The sequence below is a fragment of the Oncorhynchus mykiss genome, chromosome 19 (assembly GCF_013265735.2).
Source record: "Oncorhynchus mykiss isolate Arlee chromosome 19, USDA_OmykA_1.1, whole genome shotgun sequence".
In the NCBI taxonomy this organism is placed as follows: domain Eukaryota; kingdom Metazoa; phylum Chordata; class Actinopteri; order Salmoniformes; family Salmonidae; genus Oncorhynchus; species Oncorhynchus mykiss.
This window is the reverse complement of record NC_048583.1, coordinates 47,097,536-47,118,825: the sequence shown is the minus strand read 5'-3', so window position 1 is coordinate 47,118,825 and position 21,290 is coordinate 47,097,536. Positions and strand designations below refer to the sequence as shown.

At 42.6% G+C, this 21,290-nt stretch overlaps 1 protein-coding gene across 5 annotated transcripts in view; it reads left to right on the top strand.

Annotated features, from left to right (window-relative positions):
- LOC110498370 (ral GTPase-activating protein subunit alpha-2) overlaps positions 1-21,290 on the top strand; it is a 190,110-nt gene that overhangs the window by 53,974 nt on the left and 114,846 nt on the right. For all 5 annotated transcript variants that reach the window (XM_036954948.1, XM_036954949.1, XM_036954951.1 and 2 more), the window contains exons 2-4: positions 1,379-1,489; positions 5,630-5,679; positions 19,414-19,471. In XM_036954948.1, coding sequence (XP_036810843.1) covers positions 1,379-1,489; positions 5,630-5,679; positions 19,414-19,471 — 219 coding nt within the window. The remainder of the gene's footprint in view (positions 1-1,378; positions 1,490-5,629; positions 5,680-19,413; positions 19,472-21,290) is intronic.

The window sequence follows — 21,290 nt, the reverse complement described above, 5'->3', positions numbered from 1 at the left end:
GAGCCAATTACTGGAGACTATCTGGGCTGTGTTTGGTCCCCATCCAGTTGGCTGGTGGTGAAAGAGGGTGTATTGAACAGAACTGAGGCGCAGGAGAGACCGAACAGAAGGTGAATCTTAATTGCTCAATTAGGGGGAAGAAGTCTGCCCCTGTTAAATGTTCTCATCATAGGGGACATGGCATGGAAGAGAGAGGTTTTGTGATTGATACCAAGCCTGATTCTGGATTGACATTCTAATAGGGAAATAATGACTGCCGTCAGTCTAGCCTTGTCACAGATCTATGTGCTTTTTAGTCATCTTTGTCACTTGTTGAACTACCATTCATGTTTAGCATGCCAACAAATACAACACAGAGGGGGGGGGTATTTTTGGGTTGTTTTCTTATTAGTTAAGTGCTGACCTTACCATAATGTAAAAGCACTTAGCCATGTGTCGTGTGAGCTGTGGTGTTAATGATGTGGGATGATCTGTTATGGAGATGGAGAGCAATAGGTTCAAGGCCAGGTCGGGATTGGTTGGGATTGGGAGTCCCATAGGGTGGCACACAATTGGCCCAGCGTCGTCTGGGTTTGGCCGGGGTAGGCTGTCATTGTAAATAAGAATTTGTTCTTAACTTGCCTAGTTAAATAAAGGTTCAATAAATAAAAAGTAAAGAGGAAACCGGGACAGCAGTCGCATACACGTACGCAGGTCAGCAATTTTAACTAATCGAAAAAACAACCCGAAAAGAACCCATCTTTGAAACAATGTGTTATACAAAGGATTGGAGAGAAGACTAATAATATGGTTGTTCTAGATTCTGTAATTGGACACGGCTTACGCGAATGAAGTCACTTTGACATAATGTGTCATGGCGCACCTCTCCCCATAGACACTGGCCTACATTTTAATTCTATGGTTCTGCCCTCCCCTGTACCTCACTATCTCCCTGCTCATCAGTGAGGCTCCTGGGGATTCCATTCTCCTTTCAGCCGTGTGCATGTCTCCCCCTTAGATCTGCTGAGGACCTCAGTTGAATGATCTACACCATTTAAACAGACAGCATCATCCTCATCCATTGATTTAACTGCTTTCTTTAGAACATGTTAGCTTGATTTATAGATGACGTTTTTCCTCACAAAGTCCTTGGTGTGCTGTTATGTAAATCCTGGTGTCCATTGAGTTACCACTAAGGATGCTTAAGCTATATGATTATGTATGACACCATATGTTTGATTGAGACATGAAGAATTATGGATAATTGGCTCATTTTTAATGCTGTAATGGCAGCCTTTTTACATTTTTCCCAGTTTCACTAAACAATCATCATTTTTGTTTTGTTCGTCTGGGTAGTTGAAATCAATCTGACTGTGTGCTTCTGTCTGTTTCCTTGCAGAAATCTTTGAGAAGAGTGAATTGAAGACCTTCTTCGAAAGCAACTGTTCTCAGATTTATTTTATCTTCTATGAAAATTTCATTACACTGGAAAGTAACTTAAAGCAAAAAGGTAAGTAAGAGTGTGCTGCCTGTGTGTCTGTTTAAAACTGTGCCCATGGCTACTACTCCAGTAACCAACCCTCAGTAGTAGAGTGTATAATTAGCTGGGTAATGGCTTTTTCACCTCATTCAGAGCCGGTGTCATGTTCAATCCTGCAGGGGTTGTAGTTTTCATTCCAACTACTTCCCTTAGCTGTTCAATGCCAATTAGATGAACATAAATTCAGATCTAGTATTGCATTGTAGCAGTGAAATGCAGTGGTGTGTAGGGAAGCCAGGCCTCCCCAAACATTTAAGCTAGGCTTCCTCCCAAAAATTATAAATAAATAAAAAACATATTTTAGTCTCTGTGTTTCACACATTTCCTCCAATTTGCAAGAGGCTGAATGTATATCATCGGCGAAACAGCGCCCCTCTGTCTCAGTATGTGTTTCCTAACTTATCTGATGCTGTCTGGTCAAAAAGAGTGTGACATTGTTGCAACCCGTAGCGTTGAATGCAAGGGAAGCCAGCGAGCATTTGGCCTCCCTTGATTAAAAAAAATTGCGTAAATTGCGTGAGCTCAACTGTGAATGGTCCTGACGCTCCACTGAAAAAGTTGCAAGGGAAGGACAGGTAGCCTAAAACAACAAACTAAAGCGTATACTGTATGACAGAGTCATAGACAGTTCAGGCAACATGAAAGCGGAGGATGTCATTGCTGGCTTTTCTCTGCAAGTAGGGTGAGGTTTTTTTATATTTATTTTTTACTTTTAGTTACACACACACACACACACACACACACACACACACACACACACACACACACACACACACACACACAAAAAAAAAAAAAAAAATCAGTACCATCGACAGCCACATCATATTTAGCTTACGTTGGACTAAATATTTGTTGTTATCTTTTAGTTGTCACTGTATTAGATGTATAGGTGATTAGATGATGTTGAAATGGTTCTTGGTGGAGGCAGCGCCTGTTTACTTTGCGACTTGCAGTAACGCTCCTTAATTTTAAATCAATAGTTTACTAGTCCCAAAATGTCAGAAACATTAACTTGCTTGACCATGCTGTAGGCCATGTTCTGTTTGTTACATGCAATATGTTTTGTGGACTTGTGGGCCGGACAGATGTTGCTCTCCAGTTTTGTGATAAAACAATGCTGTGATTGAATTTATTCTGCCACTGTGTGGAAAGGCATATGAACTAACAGGTTATAGAGCAAACAACACAATTATCACAACACATAGATTAGAGGTCGACCGATTATGATTTTTCAACGCCGAATTATTGGAGGACCAAAAAAAGCAGATACAGATTAATCATTAAAAAAAAGTGTATTTTTTAAAATATATTTTTAAATTATGTATATATTTGTAATGATGACAATTACAACAATACTGAATGAACACTTTTATTTTATCTTAATATAATACATAAAATCAATTTAGTCTCAAATAAATAATGAAACATGTTCAATTTGGTTTAAATAATGCAAACACAAAGTGTTGAAGAAAGTAAAAGTGCAATATGTGCCATGTAAGAAAGCTAACGTTTAAGTTCCTTGCTCAGAACATGAAAACATATGAAAGCTGGTGGTTCCTTGAGTCTTCAATATCCCCAGGTAGAAGTTTTAGGTTGTAGTTATTATAGGAATTATAGGACTATTTCTCTCTATGCCATTTGTATTTCATATACCACTGCTCAGTCAGACTGCTATATTACATGTCAAATCATAGACTTAATTATAATATAATAACACACAGAAATACGAGCCTTAGGTCATTAATATGGTCATATCTGGAAACGATCATTTTGAAAACAAAATGTTTATTCTTTCAGTGAAATATGGAACTGTTCCTTATTTTATCTAACGGGTGGCATCCCCAAGTCTAAATATTTATGTTACATTGCACAACCCTCAATGTTATGTCGTAATTGTGTACAATTCTGGCAAATGATTTACGGTCTTTGTTAGGAAGAAATGGTCTTCACACAGTTTGCAACGAGTCAGGCGGCCCAAACTGCTGCATATACCCTGACTCTGCTTGCACTGAACGCAAGAGAAGTGACACAAATTCCCTAGTTAAAATAAATTCATGTTAGCAGGCAATATTTACGTAAATATGCAGGTTTAAAAATATATACTTGTGTATTAATTTTAATAAAGGCATTGGTGTTTATGGTTAGGTACACATTGGTGCAATGACAGTGCTTTTTTTTTGCGAATTCGGTTGTTAAATCACCCGTTTGGCAAAGTAGGCTTTGATTCGATGATCAATTAACAGGCACCGCATCGATTATATGCAACGCAGGACAAGCTAGATAAACTAGTAATATCATCAACCATGTGTAATTAACTAGTGATTATGTTAAGATTGATTTATTGTTTTTTTATGAGATAAGTTTAATGCTAGCTAGCAACTTACCTTGGCTCCTTGCTGCACTCACGTAACAGGTAGTCAGCCTGCCACGCAGTCTCCTCGTGGAGTGCAATGTAATCGGCCATAATCGAAGTCCAAAAATGCTAATTACCGATTGTTATGAAAACTTAAAATCGGCCCTAATTAATCAGCCATTCCGATTAATTGGTTGACCTCAAACATAGATTGTAATATGGCTTGTTTACCATTGGCTTGGCTTCTCTGGTGATTTTACCCACGCACCGCTACCGGTGAAATTATTTAAGTGTGCAACCAAAGAATGATCAGTGATTTGGGGCCATTCAGAGGGGGAAAAGAGTACTGGCACGATGAGGTGTAAAACCTCAGAGTAATGCACTACAATATCAAATTAATTTGTGGGAATAGGAATATCATTATTTTAGGGTTTAGAGTTGTTCGTTTCATGAATTCACATGTTTTGAAACCTTCTGTCACTGCTATAAAATATAGGACTATGTCTACACAATGGATTGTGGCAGAGTAGAAAGTGTGGAAATATTGCTGGGGGCCAGGCCTAATAGAAGAACCTAGAAAGTTCATCACAGCAGTCTCAGATTTCCCAGAACCCTCTCCTTCTCACAACAGTCTTGTCAATACCAGCCACACTTACTGAGGCACTCCACCTTCAGTGAAGAAATAGATTTAGTACAGGATTTCTGAGACAGAGACATGTACTCTAGGTAAATACATTCAGAGAGGAGGAGAGTAGAACAAAAAAGAGCTTGATCTTGCCCGTTATCGAACCCAGAGAAAATGGACTGCATTTACCTACCAGGGGGGCAAGGTGGAGCTACACGTCAATACTACCATATTGCTTATAGCCTACCTATCCTGTTCTTTCAGATCTACACAAGTGCTTGGATGGTAGGGCACAGCCAGGGCTTGTTTTTGAACCAGACTTCTCTCCCCCCTGCTGTCTGTCTGTCTGTTAATGCATAGGCTCTGTAATGTAATCCTCTCCCCAAGTCCCCTTCCTGCACTCACTGTGAGTCCTGGCTGACAACCTCCATGGTTAATGCATGCTCCATCATAGGGCTTTCAATAATCAACCCCCTCCACTTTCCCCATCCTCACTACTCTTTAAAGCACTGTTCTGATGACATCATGGAGAATGCTGACTCCTCCTCACAGCGTTTGACCTGGACTAGAGTCGGCTATACTTTGATGATGACCTCGTTCTAGAGACACACAGAAGGGTGTACAGTCCACACTCATGAAAGTCACACGACTGTCAGTGCTTTGGAATGATGAAGTACCATAGAGCCTCTTTCCTACTACCCTTACCCTCAGCTCTTATCCAAGTCAATGTTTCTCACTTCCTTGTAACACAGAACTGACATCCCCAGTGTTGTGATCAGTTAAGACTTACAAAAGTGATCTGAATGAAAAGCAGATGCTTGACTTATAACAAGGGTTTAATAAAAAAAACTGTAGGAAGAAGTGGCAGTTTCCAAACCCCAATGTTGAAATGTCTTTTATGGATGAAAATAAAACATAATTAGTGGGTGCTGTTTCACTGTGTGTACAAGTGGGTAACCTTTACAGGTGTGAAATGGAATCTACCTCCCCTAACAAGCAACATCTACCTCCCCTAACAAGCAACATCTACCTCCGCTAACAAGCAACATCTGACATGTTCTACCCTCTTGTGGCTTTGAGTCAGTGACTATTGTCATGGAGTGACATTTAAATGGTCTCTTCTCTCTTTCAGGGAACAAATCTCAGAGGGAGGAGCTGGACTCTATCCTCTTTATTTTTGAAGTAAGTTGCTGTACCTTTCTGTTCTGAATGATGATGATTCTCTGTCTGATGTCTAGTGACAGTTCTAGCCGTAGACATGGATCAGATCTGTCTCTGGGGTTACAGCATTCAACCTGTTTACTCAACTCTGCTTGTTACTGGGGGGAGGGGCCAACACAGTTTCCATGGTGCTAATTAGTGGTGGTGGGGAAAACGATAGTTACATCCCGGGATATTGTATTTGATGATGTATTTTTGACAATAACACAATATTATTTCTGCGCTACTTTGCTGTACTTGCATAGCTTGTTCTCCATCTCCTTTTAAATAGGGAACCAATATGTTTTCAGCACTTATCTCTTGTCCCTCTGCAGCAGACATATGGTGAGCAATATGTTTGGAATATTGAATCGCAATAAAATCACAGTATCGAATTGCAATACGTGTAGAATCGTGACAATCGCAATGTGTTTTGTATCGGCACCTAAGAATCGTTATAATATCGTATCGTGAGGTCCCTGACAATTCCCAGCCCTATGCTGATTCCACCTGTCTGCCTACTTCCTGAATTCACCTCAAATAGAAAAAGAAAGCAGACTGTTATGGAATAAAAAGACCAGTTAGTTTTTCACTGGTGTTGAAGGCAGCACACAGAGATGGCAGACATCTTGCTTTGTACTGTATTCGTGTGTTTTTGTTCAGTAGAGGTGAGTGTTGTGCTGTCATTCTTCATGCTCTGGTGCCTCTCCTGGAGGTTAAAGTCCCCCACGTTGTTTCCCCACCTGACTGAAACGGCAGCTCCAGTTTCCAATATAAACAGGCAGCTCTCCAGTAACATTTGCTCAGGGCAGGGCTGACTGGGAGTCTCTGGATCAGGACGAGTGGTTGAGAGAGGAGCAGTTTGGTCCTTTCAGTGGGAATGGAGTCTGTGAGGGGTAGGGCCAGGACAATACCAGTATCGCGATACTCATTAATATTGTAGCAAGGAAACGACACACGAAGTGAATTTAACTTCTTTAGAAAAACATCCCTAATGTTGGAAATAAACATAATGTTGTCATCCAGAGTGACATGTATTTATTTCCAATCGATAGCACATAATATTTAACATACAGCAGGTTTTTAAAGGACCAAAGTGTCTGGTCTGCTTCATGTTTTCGTTTTTTCCATGTACATTTTATTGTCATACTGGTATCATCACAGCCCTAGTGAGGGGAGTGTTCTTTGCACTGTGTCAATAGATGTCAGTCTAGCAGGGCAGGACAGAGGAAGATGATTGGTCTGGACATGTGGCCTACTGGTCTCCGTGTGAGATCACGGCCAAACGGTGTCAGCAGGCCTACACTCAACTCTGTCAGAGAGCTACCCAGGCATACTCAATCAGTCCCCTATATTATCATGTTTCACTGCAGTTGGCTTCTTATTTACACACACACACACACACACACACACACTGTTACTGGTGTGAGGTGCAGAACATGCTGCATGTGTCATGTGCTTTATTGGCATGTTGGTATTGCAGGTGTATGCAGTGTCCTCTGTATGTTATTGACCCAGTAGGCTGCTCAGTCTTTCTCCTGTATTGACTGTTGAGTGAGAACTTTAACAAACTGAGTTCAAACTCCATTTGTGATACCTTACCTCCACTTTCGCCTGACTGAACTTCTATCTCCATGCATTTTTAAACCTGGGCCCCAGTCAAGCTGACATCCAGCCTGGTATTGACAGGAAGTGCTCTCTGTCTGTCCATGTGGAATGAAGCTAGATTTCAGTCTGGATTTCTCAACCTGACTCTACAGTATGAGGACTCTGTCTACACACAGTCATATTGCTTCAGATTCCACATGCCTTTTAAATACATATAGGTTATCCTTTGAAAAATAAGTAATATTGAAAGCAGATTAACCCTAGTGTGTCCCCTTTTAGCTCCAGTCTGCAGTGGCCGTGTGCTTTTCCAGTGTGCTGAGAAGATAAGCTCACTCTGAGTGGTGTGTACAGGACTGATACAGACAGCTTTGATCTTCAGCTGACACGTTGTGTTCCCTTCTCTCTGATAATACTGTATGGATGTACTGTATACTGTATGGAGGTACTGTATGGATTTGATATCCATGTCTACCTGCGAGCACACATACACTTAGCACTGTGTGTCGCATTGTGTTAGCCCTAAAAATGATTCACTTTACAGTGTACGGGGATAGATTGTGCAGGCTTGGAATAAGCTCATAGAAGGTTTCAAAAGAAGGTATCCCAACAGGATATGTGAAACAGTGCAAAGTACGATTGACTTCATTTTGGTGTCTGATAAATCTAAAATATCGCAGAGTGGAGTAATAGTATATGGAATCAGTGATCATGTTATTACATTTTGCACAAGGAAGATTTTTAAAGATGTATTTAAGTGTCACAAAACCGTTAGAATCAGAGGACTCAAAAAATACTGTGTTGAAAAGTTTAGGGAGGAAGTGGGTAAAATTGACTGGTCACTTGTGCTAGATAGTGTGGGGGTAGACAGTGCCTGGGAAGTCTTTCAATGTAGATTCCTTGATGTGGTGAATGTGATGTCTCCCATTAGACTGGTCAGGGTAAAGCAGAGATCTAGAACTTGATTTAATCATGAGATTCTAGAATCTATCCAAGCAAGGAATAAGGCCTTTAAAAAATGTAAGAACTCTCTAAAGAGCAGCCTGATTTTGTTCAATATAAACATCACAGAAATGAAGCACAGAGGAGGATGGATGAAGCTAAGATGGGTTACTTTGCTGAGAAAATAATTGAGAACAAAAATGACCCTAAAAAGCTTTGGAAATCATTTAAGGAACTAGGCTGTAGTAGTACCATCAAAAACAAACTAAACAGTATTGGGCTGAGGGAGAGATGGTATATGAAAAAGCAGAGGTTGCAAATTAATTCAATTTTTTTTTTTACTTCTGTTGCCAGCAAGCTGGTTAGCAAGCTGCCCACCAGTTCTGGTTTGTATGGAAGCAACCAAGTCAAGAAGTATTATGTAGAGTTAGGGGTTCAAACTCTTTTTCTTTTGCAAAGGCAGCAACGGCCAAAGTAGTCAGTATGCTGGCAGAGTTTATCCAGCCACAGGCCTGGATAATATTCCTGCAAGGTTTCTTTTAGATTCTGCTGAGCAAATTGGCCCTTGTATTGCGCATATCGTTAATCTCTCTCTTGAACAAGGCACCTTTCCCAGGGACATGAAACAAGCTAAAGTTATACCTCTGTATAAGAAGGTGATAAAGTGTGACCCTGGGAATTATATGCCTGTATCTATCCTTTGTGTAACACCAAAGATCCTGGAGATAATTGTACATGAGCAAATGTATGAATATGTTAACAAACAGGGTCTAATGTACGATTTTCAGTCGGGTTTTAGAAAAACCTACTCCACTGATTCATGTCTACTTGACTTGACTGACTTCAACAGGAAAGAGATAAGGGAAATCTGCGTGGAATGGTACTGCTTGACCTACAGAAGGCCTTTGATACAGTTAACCACGGTCTCCTAATCTCCAAACTGGAGGCACTGGGGTTAAGCAGTATCCCTCTAGGCTGGGTAAAGTCCTATTTATCAGGAAGGGAGCAAGTAGTTGACGTTAATGGTTCACTGTCTCAGGCAAAACCAATGAGTGGCAACCAGTGGCATTCTGCAGGGGGGCGTGCTTGGGCCTCTGCTGTTTTTATGTTATATTAATGATATGAAAGATTGTTGTTCTTGCTGTCTTTTTCTTTATGCGGATGACTCTACACTTCTGGTGTCTCACAAAAGTAAAACTGTTGGAGAGCATACTTAGCACAGAGCTTACTAACATTAGCTTATTATCTCCAAGCCATTTGCTATCTCTGCACTTATGGAAAACTGAAGCAATTATTTTTGGATCCAGACCTAAATTGTGTAGGTCGTCTGAAATCATAGTGGAGTTAGGGGGGTGAGGTGCTGACTACTAAAACCTCTGTTAGCTACTTGGGATGTATCCTTGATGGAAGCTTGGGAGGTGTGAGCATGGCCAATAAGGTGCCAGGGAAGGTTAATGACAGGACTAACCTTTTGTCTAGAAAGTCCAAGCTGCTTGATAAGGACTCCATGAAAGTGCTAGCTACTGCCCTCATTCAATGCCATTTTGACTATGCTAGTACTTCCTGGTTTGGGGACTTATCTAAACTGATGAAGCGGAAGCTCCAGATAGCCTAGAATAAGCTGATTGTGGTAGTATTGAAGGTGAGTCTGCATACTCACATAGGCAGGAGCTGCTTTCAGGAACTAAACTGGCCTGTTGAGGCTAGGGTGTCCCAGATTAGACTAGGTTTGGTTTACAGGAGTATTTATAGTCCTGCACCCAGATATCTAAGTGATTACTTTATTCGTGTTAGGGATGCACACAATCACAGCACCAGATCAGGTGTTGCTGATGTGTGCTTATATAGGTTCAGGAGTAATGCTGGGAAAGGTACTTTCTTGTATACTGGAGCCTCGGAATGGAATGAGTTGCCTCTGCCTATAAAAACAACGTCCTCTCTGGACAGCTTTAAACATAAAGTAAACATGTTTGATATCTTCTGTGCCCATATGAATAACCTCTATGATGTAACTGGAATGATGAGATAGATGTTGTTCTTCTCTGTTTTGGTTTTATTATTTCACTGCCATACTGTGTTCCATCCTGTTTAGTCATCTTGTCTCAAGAGGACCACAATAGAAATAAGTCCCAGACTTTATTGTGTGTTATCCTCTGATTTTATTAATGTGCATGTATGGCTTTTTCAAGTTTTATGTGTGCTTGTTTTTTTAAAAGTTCAAATTAATAAACTAAACTTAAAAGGTGTGCACAGGTTCGTTTTCTTCTGTTCTCAAGGGAAGGAATGTGCCTGTTGTTGATTCTGTGCAGTGTCTTTGTACTCACATACTTAAATTTGTATACATTTGTATGATGACATCATGTGCTGCAATGGCCCTATTTCCAGTGGCAAATCCATATCATTAGTTTGACTTACGCTAATCAATCAACCATAAAATAAGCAGCAGCCCCAGACAGCACAGAGCTGTGTGTGACTGGATGGCTGCAGGGACGAAGCCATTATTGAATACACCATGCTTGTGACACACTTCAATGCTGTTTGACAGACGGGCTAAGAATAAAGAATCTCTCTGCCTTCAATATCCCACTTTAGGAATGAATTCCTGTAAGACTTCAGGTTCCTCACTAAAAGTAGAAAGCTACTAGCTCCAATTGTCTCGGCTCTCCAAGAAACAATGAGAAACTAGGCTACAGGCTCCCTCTCCATAAAACCATGTCTGTGCCTGGTTGACGTGTCTTCGGTGTGTTATGGATTACAGGCAACATTCACACTGAGCTAAAGGGGAGAGCTGCCACATTCAAGGTGTGGGACTCTAAACCGGAAGCTTACAAGAAATCCTGCTATGCCCTGCGACGAACCATCAAAAAGGCTAAGCGTCAATACAGGGCTAAGATTGAATCATACTACACCGGCTCCGACACTCGTCTTATGTGGCAGGGCTTGCAAACTATTACAGACTACAAAGGGAAGCACAGCTGCGAGCTGCCCAGTGACACGAGCCTACCAGACGAGCTAAATCACTTCTATGCTCGCTTCGAGGCAAGCAACACTGAGGCATGCATGAGAGCATCAGCTGTTCCGGACGACTGTGTGATCACGCTCTCCGTAGCCGACGTGAGTAAGACCTTTAAACAGGTCAACATACACAAGGCTGCGGGGCCAGACGGATTACCAGGACGTGTGCTTCGGGCATGTGCTGACCAACTGGCAGGTGTCTTCACTAACATTTTCAACATGTCCCTGATTGAGTCTGTAATAGCAACATGTTTCAAGCAGACCACCATAGTCCCTGTGCCCAAGAACGCAAGGGCAACCTGCCTAAATGACTACAGACCCGTTGCACTCACGTCCATAGCCATGAAGTACTTTGAAAGGTTGGTAATGGCTCACATCAACACCATTATCCCAGAAACCCTAGACCCACTCCAATTTGCATACCACCCAAACAGATCCACAGATGATGCAATCTCTATTGCACTCCACACTGCCCTTTCCCACCTGGACAAAAGGAACAGGAGGAGGAGGTCAGAGACCTGGCCGTGTGGTGCCAGAATTACAACCTATCCCTCAACGTAACCAAGACTAAGGAGATGATTCTGGACTACAGGAAAAGGAGGACCGAGCACGCCCCCATTCTCATCAACGAGGCTGTATTGGAGCAGGTTGAGGGCTTCAAGTTCCTTAGTGTCCACATCAACAACAAACTAGAATGGTCCAAACACACCAAGACAATTGTGAAGAGGGCACGACAAAACCTATTCCCCCTCAGGAAACTAGAAAGATTTGGCATGGGTCAAATCATCAGAGGAGATTCCACAGCCAGACATAAAAGCAGAGGACATGCTGCGTGTTTGCTAAGACATCACACCCAGATGGGCAGTGAGCATAATGCCTGCTTTCTCCCAGCCTCGACCTGTTCTCCACATGACCTCCTCACTTTGCCCTCACTGCCAAGAGGGAGCAGGCTTTGGCTAGGCCACTGCAGCCGACACTACATACGTTAGAATAGGTACACACTGACTACACAGTATCTGCCCTTAGTCTATGAGCGGGCTGATCAGTTAATGACGAGGTCGTTGCAGTAGTTCACGTAACGGGTCCAGACCAGATGTAGACGCTTTAGGTCAGGGTTATAATATTATATCTGTTTGGACTTCCTGCTATCAATTTGCGGTCTACAAATGATTTGTCATTATGTTCCTGACCAACAGCCCAATAATAAATTGTCCCACGGCTGAATCTAGTTGTATCTGCCAAATGTTTTGTGCGTGTAGCACCTGACTTGAATGTGAACTTGAAGCCTTAATTCATTCTAGAACACTTAATTCATAATATTAGCCCTGTGGACATAAAGCATCAGTCTTCAGGCTACACACTTTTCAATGAATTACATATTATTTGCTGCTGTAGTTGAATGCCCACAGTTATTGTATGCAGTAATCATGTGCCTATGAACCAGAGTGATGGTGCTCGCACTGAGGCGGTGAGACCTGGTAGGAATTCCACTGTATGCAACTCACTTTGCACTAACATAAATAACATGAGCATGTCTACCTCTGCTTAGCTTCCCAGTAAAGCAATAAAAACAATGAAGCATCCCAGATTTTCTTTTTAAATAGCCCACGTCAGCATATGTAGTTTATGAAACAAGTTTTATAAAATCTCTAATTTGCTAGTAACAGATGAAAATCTCGTAAACGCTTTGAGTAAAGCCAGTGTGTCTATGTATGCGGATGACTCAACACTATACATGTCAGCTACTACAGCGACTGAAATAACTGCAACATTTAACAAAGAGCTACAGTTAATTTCAGAGTGGGTGGCAAGGAATAAGTTAGTCCTAAATATTTCAAAAAACTTAAAGCATTGTATTTGGGACAAATCATTCACTAAACCTCACCTAAATCTTGTAATGAATAATAAGGAAATTGAGCAAGCTGAGATGACTGAACTGCTTGCCGTAACCCTGGATTGTAAACTGTCATGGCCGAAACATATTGATATAACAGTAGCTAAGATGGGGAGAAGTCTGTCCATAATAAAGCGCTGCTCTGCCTTAACAGCGCTATCAACAAGGCAGGTCCTACAGGCCCTAGTTTTTTCCAGAGAGAGATTGAGTCAGGAATGGGTTTAGGCTGTCCTAGGGGTTATGGGACTGGCTGTGGTTCTGTGAGGAGGTTAGAGGTTATGTGACCAGGTTAGAGGTTATGAGACTGAATGTGGTTATGTGACCAGGTTAGAGGTTATGGGACAGGCTGTGAACCTGTGGTTCTGTGACCAGGGAACCTTTTTAGAGCTGTGTGTGTCTACTGCCCCAGTCCCTTGGCTGCGACCTGATTCTGACCCAGCCATCTGTCATCCAGCCCCCGACTCAGCACTCTGAGCTTAGGTCTGCTCTGCTGTCCATACAGGGAAAGCCCCAGTCCAGAATACAGTGGAGGGGAGGGGACAGGACAGTGCTTGGCTTACACAGCTCTCATTATTTACTGGGTTAGTCTTACAGCACGATTGTCTGGGATTGATGACAGTTTAATTGTTCCGTGCAGAGCCAGACCATTAAAGTACTGGGTATGTAAATTGTCCAAGTAGGTCATGAATAAAATAATATCAACCTGTATCATGGCTGCCCATCAGTACCTCTACTCGGTCTCTGTCTCTGGGCTAATGGCCTCCTCTCCCCCTTGGTGCACATCAAAGGTAGAAGAGCTTAAAGCTTTTTATTAGCTTGATATCTACAACATGCTTCAGGATAATGACCATGCATGTACTGTCGATACGTTATGCATTTTCGTCCTCTCCTGTTTGGATTAGGATTGACGGGTGTTTGGATTAAATGTTATACTATTTTATTATTTAACCAGGTAGGCCAGTTGAGAACAAGTTCTCATTTACAACTGAGACCTGGCCAAGAAAAAGCAAAGCAGTGCGACAAAAACAACAACAACACAGAGGTACACATAAACAAACGTACAGTCAAGAACACAATAGAAAAATCTATGTACAGTGTTTGCAAATGTAGAAGAGTAGGGAGCTAAAGCAATAAATAGGCCATAGAGGCAAAATAATTACAATTTAGCATTAACACTGGAGTGACAGATGTGCAGATGATGTGCAAGTAGAGATACCGGGGTGCAAAAGGGTCATTAATAATATGGGGATGAGGTAGTTGGTTGTGCTATTTACAGATAGCTGTGGCTGTGTACAGTTATAGTGGTCGGTAAGCTGCTCTGACATCTGATGCTTAAAGTTAGAGAGGGAGATATAAGACTCCAGCTTCAGTGATTTTTGCAATTCGTTCCAGTAAATTTAGGCCTACTCTACTTACTATGTAGGTTGGCAGTGTAGACTAGGCCTACATTTTCCTGTGATCCATTGCTGTATAGAGGAAGGCTTAGGCATGCATTTTACAGGTTGCTATTTTTGTCCAAATGTACCTGTTGGGCAACAGTCACTGGATTATTTTTAAGATGTTCTATGAAATGTAAGGTTCAGTGAATTCAGTTTAGTTTGCCTTTAACTTGGAGTAAAGAGAAATGGCCTATGTGAATCTGATCAGATTGGTAATCATTAGCTTGAGGAGGAGCTGCAGTGTATTGTGTTGCTGCCAGCTACTGGTTAGAGAGTAGAATTAACACATTTCTTGAATGTCTCTATAATACAGACTGTGCTAGATTGCACGTCTAATAAACTTGTTAAGACCGAATGTAGATAAAAAAATATTTTTGTTTGGCTACTTAGGCTAACCAGTGGGCCTAAATCCAGACTACTATTTGATAGGCTGTAGGCTACAGTGCCTTGGGAAAATATTCAAACCCCTTGACTTTTTCCACATTTTGATAAATTACAGCTTTATTCTGAAATGGATTAAATAAATTAACTCCTTAGCAATCTACACACAATACACCATAATGACAATGTGAAAACAGGTTTTAGAAATGTTTCGTAATTTATAATATATATTTTTTTAAACAAACAGATATTCCTCATTTGCATAAGTATTCAGACCCTTTGCTATGAGACTCGAAATTGAGCTCAGGTGCATCCTGTTTCCATTGATCATCCTTGATGTTTCTACAACTTGATTGGAGTCCACATGTGGTAAATTCAATTGATTGGACATGAGTTGGAAAGACACACACTGGTCTATATAAGATCCCACAGTTGACAGTGCATGTCAGAGTGAAAACCAAGCCATGAGGTTGAAGGAATTGTCCATAGAGCTCCGAGACAGGATTGTGTCGAGGCACAGATCTGGGGAAGGGTACCAACAAATTTCTGCAGCATTGAAGGTCCCCAAGAACACAGTGGACTCCATCATTCTTAAATGGAAGAAGTTTGGAACCACCAAGACTATTTCCAGAGCTGGCCACCCGGCCAAACTGAGTAATCGGAGGAGAAGGTGACCAAGAACCCGATAGTTCCTCTGATAGGGCTCTAGATTTCCTCTGTGGAGATGGGAGAACCTTCCAGAAGGACAACCATCTATGCAGCACTCCACCAATCAGACCTTTATGGTAGAGTGGCCAGGCGAAAGTCACTCCTCAGTAAATGTGCACGACAGCCCGCTTGGAGTTTGCCCAAAGGCTCTTAGACCATGTGAAACAAGATTCTCTGCTCTGATGAAACCAAGATTGAACTCTTTGAACTCTTTGGCCTGAATGCCAAGCATCATGTCTGGAGGAAACCTGGCACCATCCCTACGGTGAAGCATGGTGGTGGCAGAATCATGCTGTGGGATGTTTTTCAGCGGCAGTGACTGGGAGACTAGTCAGGATCGAGACAAGATGAACGGAGCAAAGGATAGAAGAGATCCTTGATGAAAATCTGCTTCAGAGCGCTCAGGACCTCAGACTGGGTCGATGGTTCACCTTCCAACAGGAGAACGACCCTAAGCACACAGCCAAGACAATGCAAGAGTGGCTTCGGGACAAGTCTCTAAATGTCCTTGAGTGGCCCAGCCAGAGTCCGGACTTGAACCCAATTGAACATCTCTTTAGAGACCTGAAAGTAGCTGTGCAGCAACGCTCCCCATTCAACTGGACAGAGCTTGAGAGCATCTGCAGAGAAGAATGGGAGAAACTCTCCAAATACAGGTGTGCCAAGCTTGTAGCGTCATGCTGCCAAAGGTGCTTCAACAAAGTACAGACTAAATGGTCCGAATACTTATGTAAATGTAATGAATACTTATGTAAACTTTGATTTGCACTCTAGTCACCTGCTGGTGCTCTCTGGGCTGTTATGTTCGAATGCCTGCAATGCCGTTCAATCATAAACTCCGCTGTGACTGACTGCCCTACAAAAATCGCTCTCTCGCTCTATTTCTCGTTGAAACTCCAGACTTTCTCATTGTTGTGTCAAATTAAGCTTCAATCAGTGGCACAATGACAAAAAACATAGTCTGCAATGTTCTCCTAAGGGTGTCTGCGAATGCTGGAAAGCCCTTGTGGGCCACCTCTGGTAGAAGTGTCATGTTCACCCTGTGGCTGGAAACCTAACATGCAGAACACACCGCTCCGGTCGCAAAAATAGATTTACACATACATGTTATTAAATCATTGCACCCAACACTGTCCGCGCGAGCCAACGAGCGTCTACGTTGCCAAGCGCTAAAATAGAAGTCAGTTCTATTTATGACGCTGAACGCGGTGCAAGTCCTGCCTCTCCCATCTCCTCATTGGTTTATAGAAGCAGATACCCACGTTCCATCTCCTCATTGGTTATACCCACGTGGGTGATTGAAAGATGAACTGGGGTCGGTCAGTCAGTTGTAGTAATACACCTTATTATGAAAGTTAGATGCCATACGCCAAATAAAGTCCAAAGAAGAAAAAGCCTGGAAGGAGGAGAGATGACTAGAAACGATTCGGTTGACTGTTTTATGTGTGGATTAATTGTCGGAGTAGAGGACCTTGTGCATTTCAGGTAAAATAACAAATCAACGTTTATATCCCAGGACAAATTAGCCAACAACAGCAAGCTAGCTAAATAGCTAGCATCAGCAACTGCAAGCTAGATAGCTAAATTGCCATAAATGTTTAATGCTTTTTGACCTGTTCCCAAATTAATATAATTGGTTCAGAGTTTGTTTTGATATTTCAACCTGCGTGTTGTGATCGCATTTGGTGTGGGTGGACAAAATCAATTTGAGGACGTACGGTTTGGGCATGGTGTAAGTGTGAATCATGTACAGTTGAAGTCGGAAGTCATGCACAAAGTAGATGTCCTAACCGACTTGCCAAAACTATAGTTTGATAACAAGAAATTTGTGGAGTGATTGAAAAACAAGTTTTAATGACTCCAACCTAAGTGTATGTCAACTTCCGACTTCAACTGTAAATGTGGTTGGAGTTGGAGGCGTCCTTCCGTAAGGCCCCATATTTATGCCTGGAGTACAGCTCCAGATTAGAGTAGTGTAACTCCGCTCAGCCTCTTCATAAGACTGACAGAGCTTCATATCAGCCAGTATAGTCCCATTGTTGCAGCTGCCATTCCCACCACCGCGGGGAGTCTCTGCTCCAAGGAGTGTGTCCATGCTGGGAACTGGGGATGTCTTATTACAACCTGCATCAATAGGTGCAATAGAGAGGAGGACGTGTCATCATGCTCGGAATCAGAGAGGAGTCAACCAGGAAACAGGGACACAGTCCCACAGGCAGGCACCAGGAGTGATTGCTGTCTGTCACATTTCTGTTTCTATCATGGAGAGGGATTTACAGAGAGAGGAGGAGACATACAGAGAGCGGAGGTGACATACAGAGGTATAGAGACTGAGAGAGGAGGAGACCTACAGAGAGTGGAGGTGACATACAGAGGTATAGAGACTGAGAGAGGAGGAGACCTACAGAGAGTGGAGGTGACATACAGAGGTATAGAGACTGAGAGAGGAGGAGACCTACAGAGAGTGGAGGTGACATACAGAGATATAGAGACAGAGAGGAGGAGACCTACAGAGAGTGGAGGTGACATACAGAGGTATAGAGACTGAGAGTGGAGGAGGAGACCTACAGAGACTGGAGGTGACATACAGAGGTATAGACTGAGAGTGGAGGAGGAGACCTACAGAGACTGGAGGTGACATACAGAGGTATAGAGACTGAGAGAGGAGGAGACCTACAGAGACTGGAGGTGACATACAGAGGTATAGAGACTGAGAGTGGAGGAGGAGAGGGAGAAAGAGGAGCGGGTAGTACTACAAATGTGAGGAAGCCACTAAGTCGCAGCATAATGTGGTGTGGCAGCTCTGCTCTTGGCCACTGATCCATTCTCTGGTCTCTCTGGTCTCGCTCTCTCCGGCTGTGGAGACACGCTCTGCAAGTATGGACTCTTCCTTTCTCAAGACTCACTGCAAATTCTGCTCACATGTGTTGCTACTGCTGGTGAGGATTTCATCTTCAGAGGTCTCTCTTTTCTCTCAGCTCTAATCTTTCTCTCCTCTGTCTCTCTTCTGTTGCTCTCTCTGTATCTCTCTCTCAAAGGAGCACCGTGCACTGGGCTTTAGACCTCTAAATTGCAAATGGTATTTGACTTATTGGGTCAATGATGAGGGGCAATGAGTGGTGAACCAAGTGGATCATCAATTAACCACAATGCACAGGCCATTATCTGACTGACCGCCACACTGCGCATTCCACAGTGGTGTCATCTCTTATCCCTCTCTCCCCCCATTCCTCTCATCCATCCATCCCCAAGTTAACCTGTCCCTCAGTGGAGGAATAATGATAGCCTGCTGAAAGGTCAGCATGCTCTAATTGAGTTGTTAATCTATGGTTGGCAAGGTGATGACATTTCCAGCGTTGTCCCCGTGTCACCAGGGCCATCCCTATAGCAGGCCAGAGACACGTACACAGGAGGAGGAGGCGAGAAGTGACTACTGACTGACTGACAAGGCTGCTCTACTTCTGGCCTGCTTTTAGGATGTATGGCTGAGCAGCTTGTCAACAAGGCCATGCGTTTGGTGTGTGTACATCATTGTCCCTTAGCACAATTGTCACAGTTTTGGATCAAAGTAGCACCTCATTGAGTTGTTTAAAGCTTATTGAGTAAATGTTTACTTTCCTTTCTCCCTTTGTGTTCAGGTTTCTCTGCTCTGTCTCTAACTGTTTTGCCAAAAGTGATTAGTTTGTTTGGAGATTTTTCTAATAGTTACACTATATTTCTCATGTTTTCCAGAAAATTCTGCAACTTCTACCAGAAAAAATCTACAGTCGATGGCAGTTCCACAGTATAGGTATGTACCACTTCATCAGCTGTTTCTAAGCTTGTCCTTACAGTACTTTAGTCTGCTTGAATAGGCCTACACTGCTAAGGTTTGCATTCTTCTGCATGGGTACAGTAGTCAAAAGCCTGTTCTCTCCCCTCCTGCTGCTACAACCACCAAAATAAACCACGGAAGCACAGATTATCAGCACAACCACGCTTAAACGGCTCGTGTAAGAAGAAAATAATTAGGAGTGGAAGGAGAAGTAAATGAAAAATGCAAATGAGATTCTAATTTGAAATGCAAATTGGTAATTGAATTATGCTTTGTTCGGTTTCATCCTCGCGAGCAGGAGGATCCTCGCAACCAGCAATAACCTCAATTATAATCTTCTGTTTGTCAGTCGTTTCGCAGCTAAAGCGGTGAGACAGTCAATCACCCCTGGGGCTTATTACTCCAAATATGCAGGCTCACCCCCCCCTCGGCAGTCCCCAAACACGCGTCCTGCTCCCCGGTCCACAAATCACTAGCTAAAACCTGTCTCTCCTTCCCTCCCCCTTTTAGGAAAGTCCCCTGCTGCTTGCTGCACACATCATAATTCAGCTGATGCTATTCTGTGGGATGGTCTCCTGGGTTGTGTACGTGTTTGAATAGAATGCTTGAACGGTGAAACAGCACCACTGGTTTCCCCAGGCGCCATTGTTCGCGTTTTTGTTTTCCTGACTAAGCGAAGGTGAGCAGTGTGGTAAAAAAAACACACAAAAAAACATATTCTGATGTTCTATCGCGCGTGCAATGACGTCTGAGGAACATTTTTTATTTGTTGTTTGCAGTAACTTCTTTGTTGAGGAAAAAAAATGTTAGACTCCAGCCACCCAAGTCATAGACTGTTCTCTCTGCTGCCACACGGCAAGCGGTGCCGATGCACCAGGTCTGGAACCAACAGGACCCTGAACCGCTTCTACCCCAAACCATAAGACTGCTGAATAGTTAACCAAATAGCTACCTGGATGATCTGCATTTTTGCAGATTGTCTGCATTTTATCCTGTTGCCTATTCACTTTTTCCTACCTCTTACCCCTGCACATAGACTCAGTACTGGTACCCCGGGTATATAGCTGAGTTATCATTACTCACTGTGTATTTATTATTACGTGTTTTACTTTTCTGTTATTTCTCTATTTTCTTTCTCTCTGCATTGTTGGGAAGGACCCCTATGTAAGCATTTCACTGTTAGTCTACATCTGTTTACCAAGCATGTGACAAATAAAATTTGATTTGATTTAAATATTCCAAATGGACCTGGCAGTTTCACCTAGTTTCACCTAGATTCCAGCTTTAAGGAGTCACCTCTCACCTAGACAACTGCCTACTATTGACCCTACTGCCCAAAGTGGGTAGATGACAATGCTTATAATTAGAGAGGAGGTTAGAGAATTAGAGAGGAGCTGTGGAGCTCCTACAGTCAGATCCAGTAAGACAGGAAGACAGGCCCCAGTGGTTTCAGTGATCCCTCCACTAGTGAAACAAGCATTTACACAGACCATTACCTGGTGGAAAATTGATCTCGATCCATCGTCCCCTCTCTCTCTCTCTCTCTCTCTCTCTCTCTCGCTCTCCCTCTCTCTCTCTCTTCTTCCCTCTCATTTCCATTCTCTTGGCAATTTTTTCTTTCTTCGTTTAGCCAACACAGGGAGCGTCATTGATTTAACCTGATGAGTGGCGAACCAGGCATTTAGCAATCAGAGTATTGTCTCATTTGATTACCACAGACCTGATTGGCTTCATAAATGCACACCAGGCAATTGATGTTCATTTTCATCAGGGGAATGAGCAGCCTTTCCTCCCT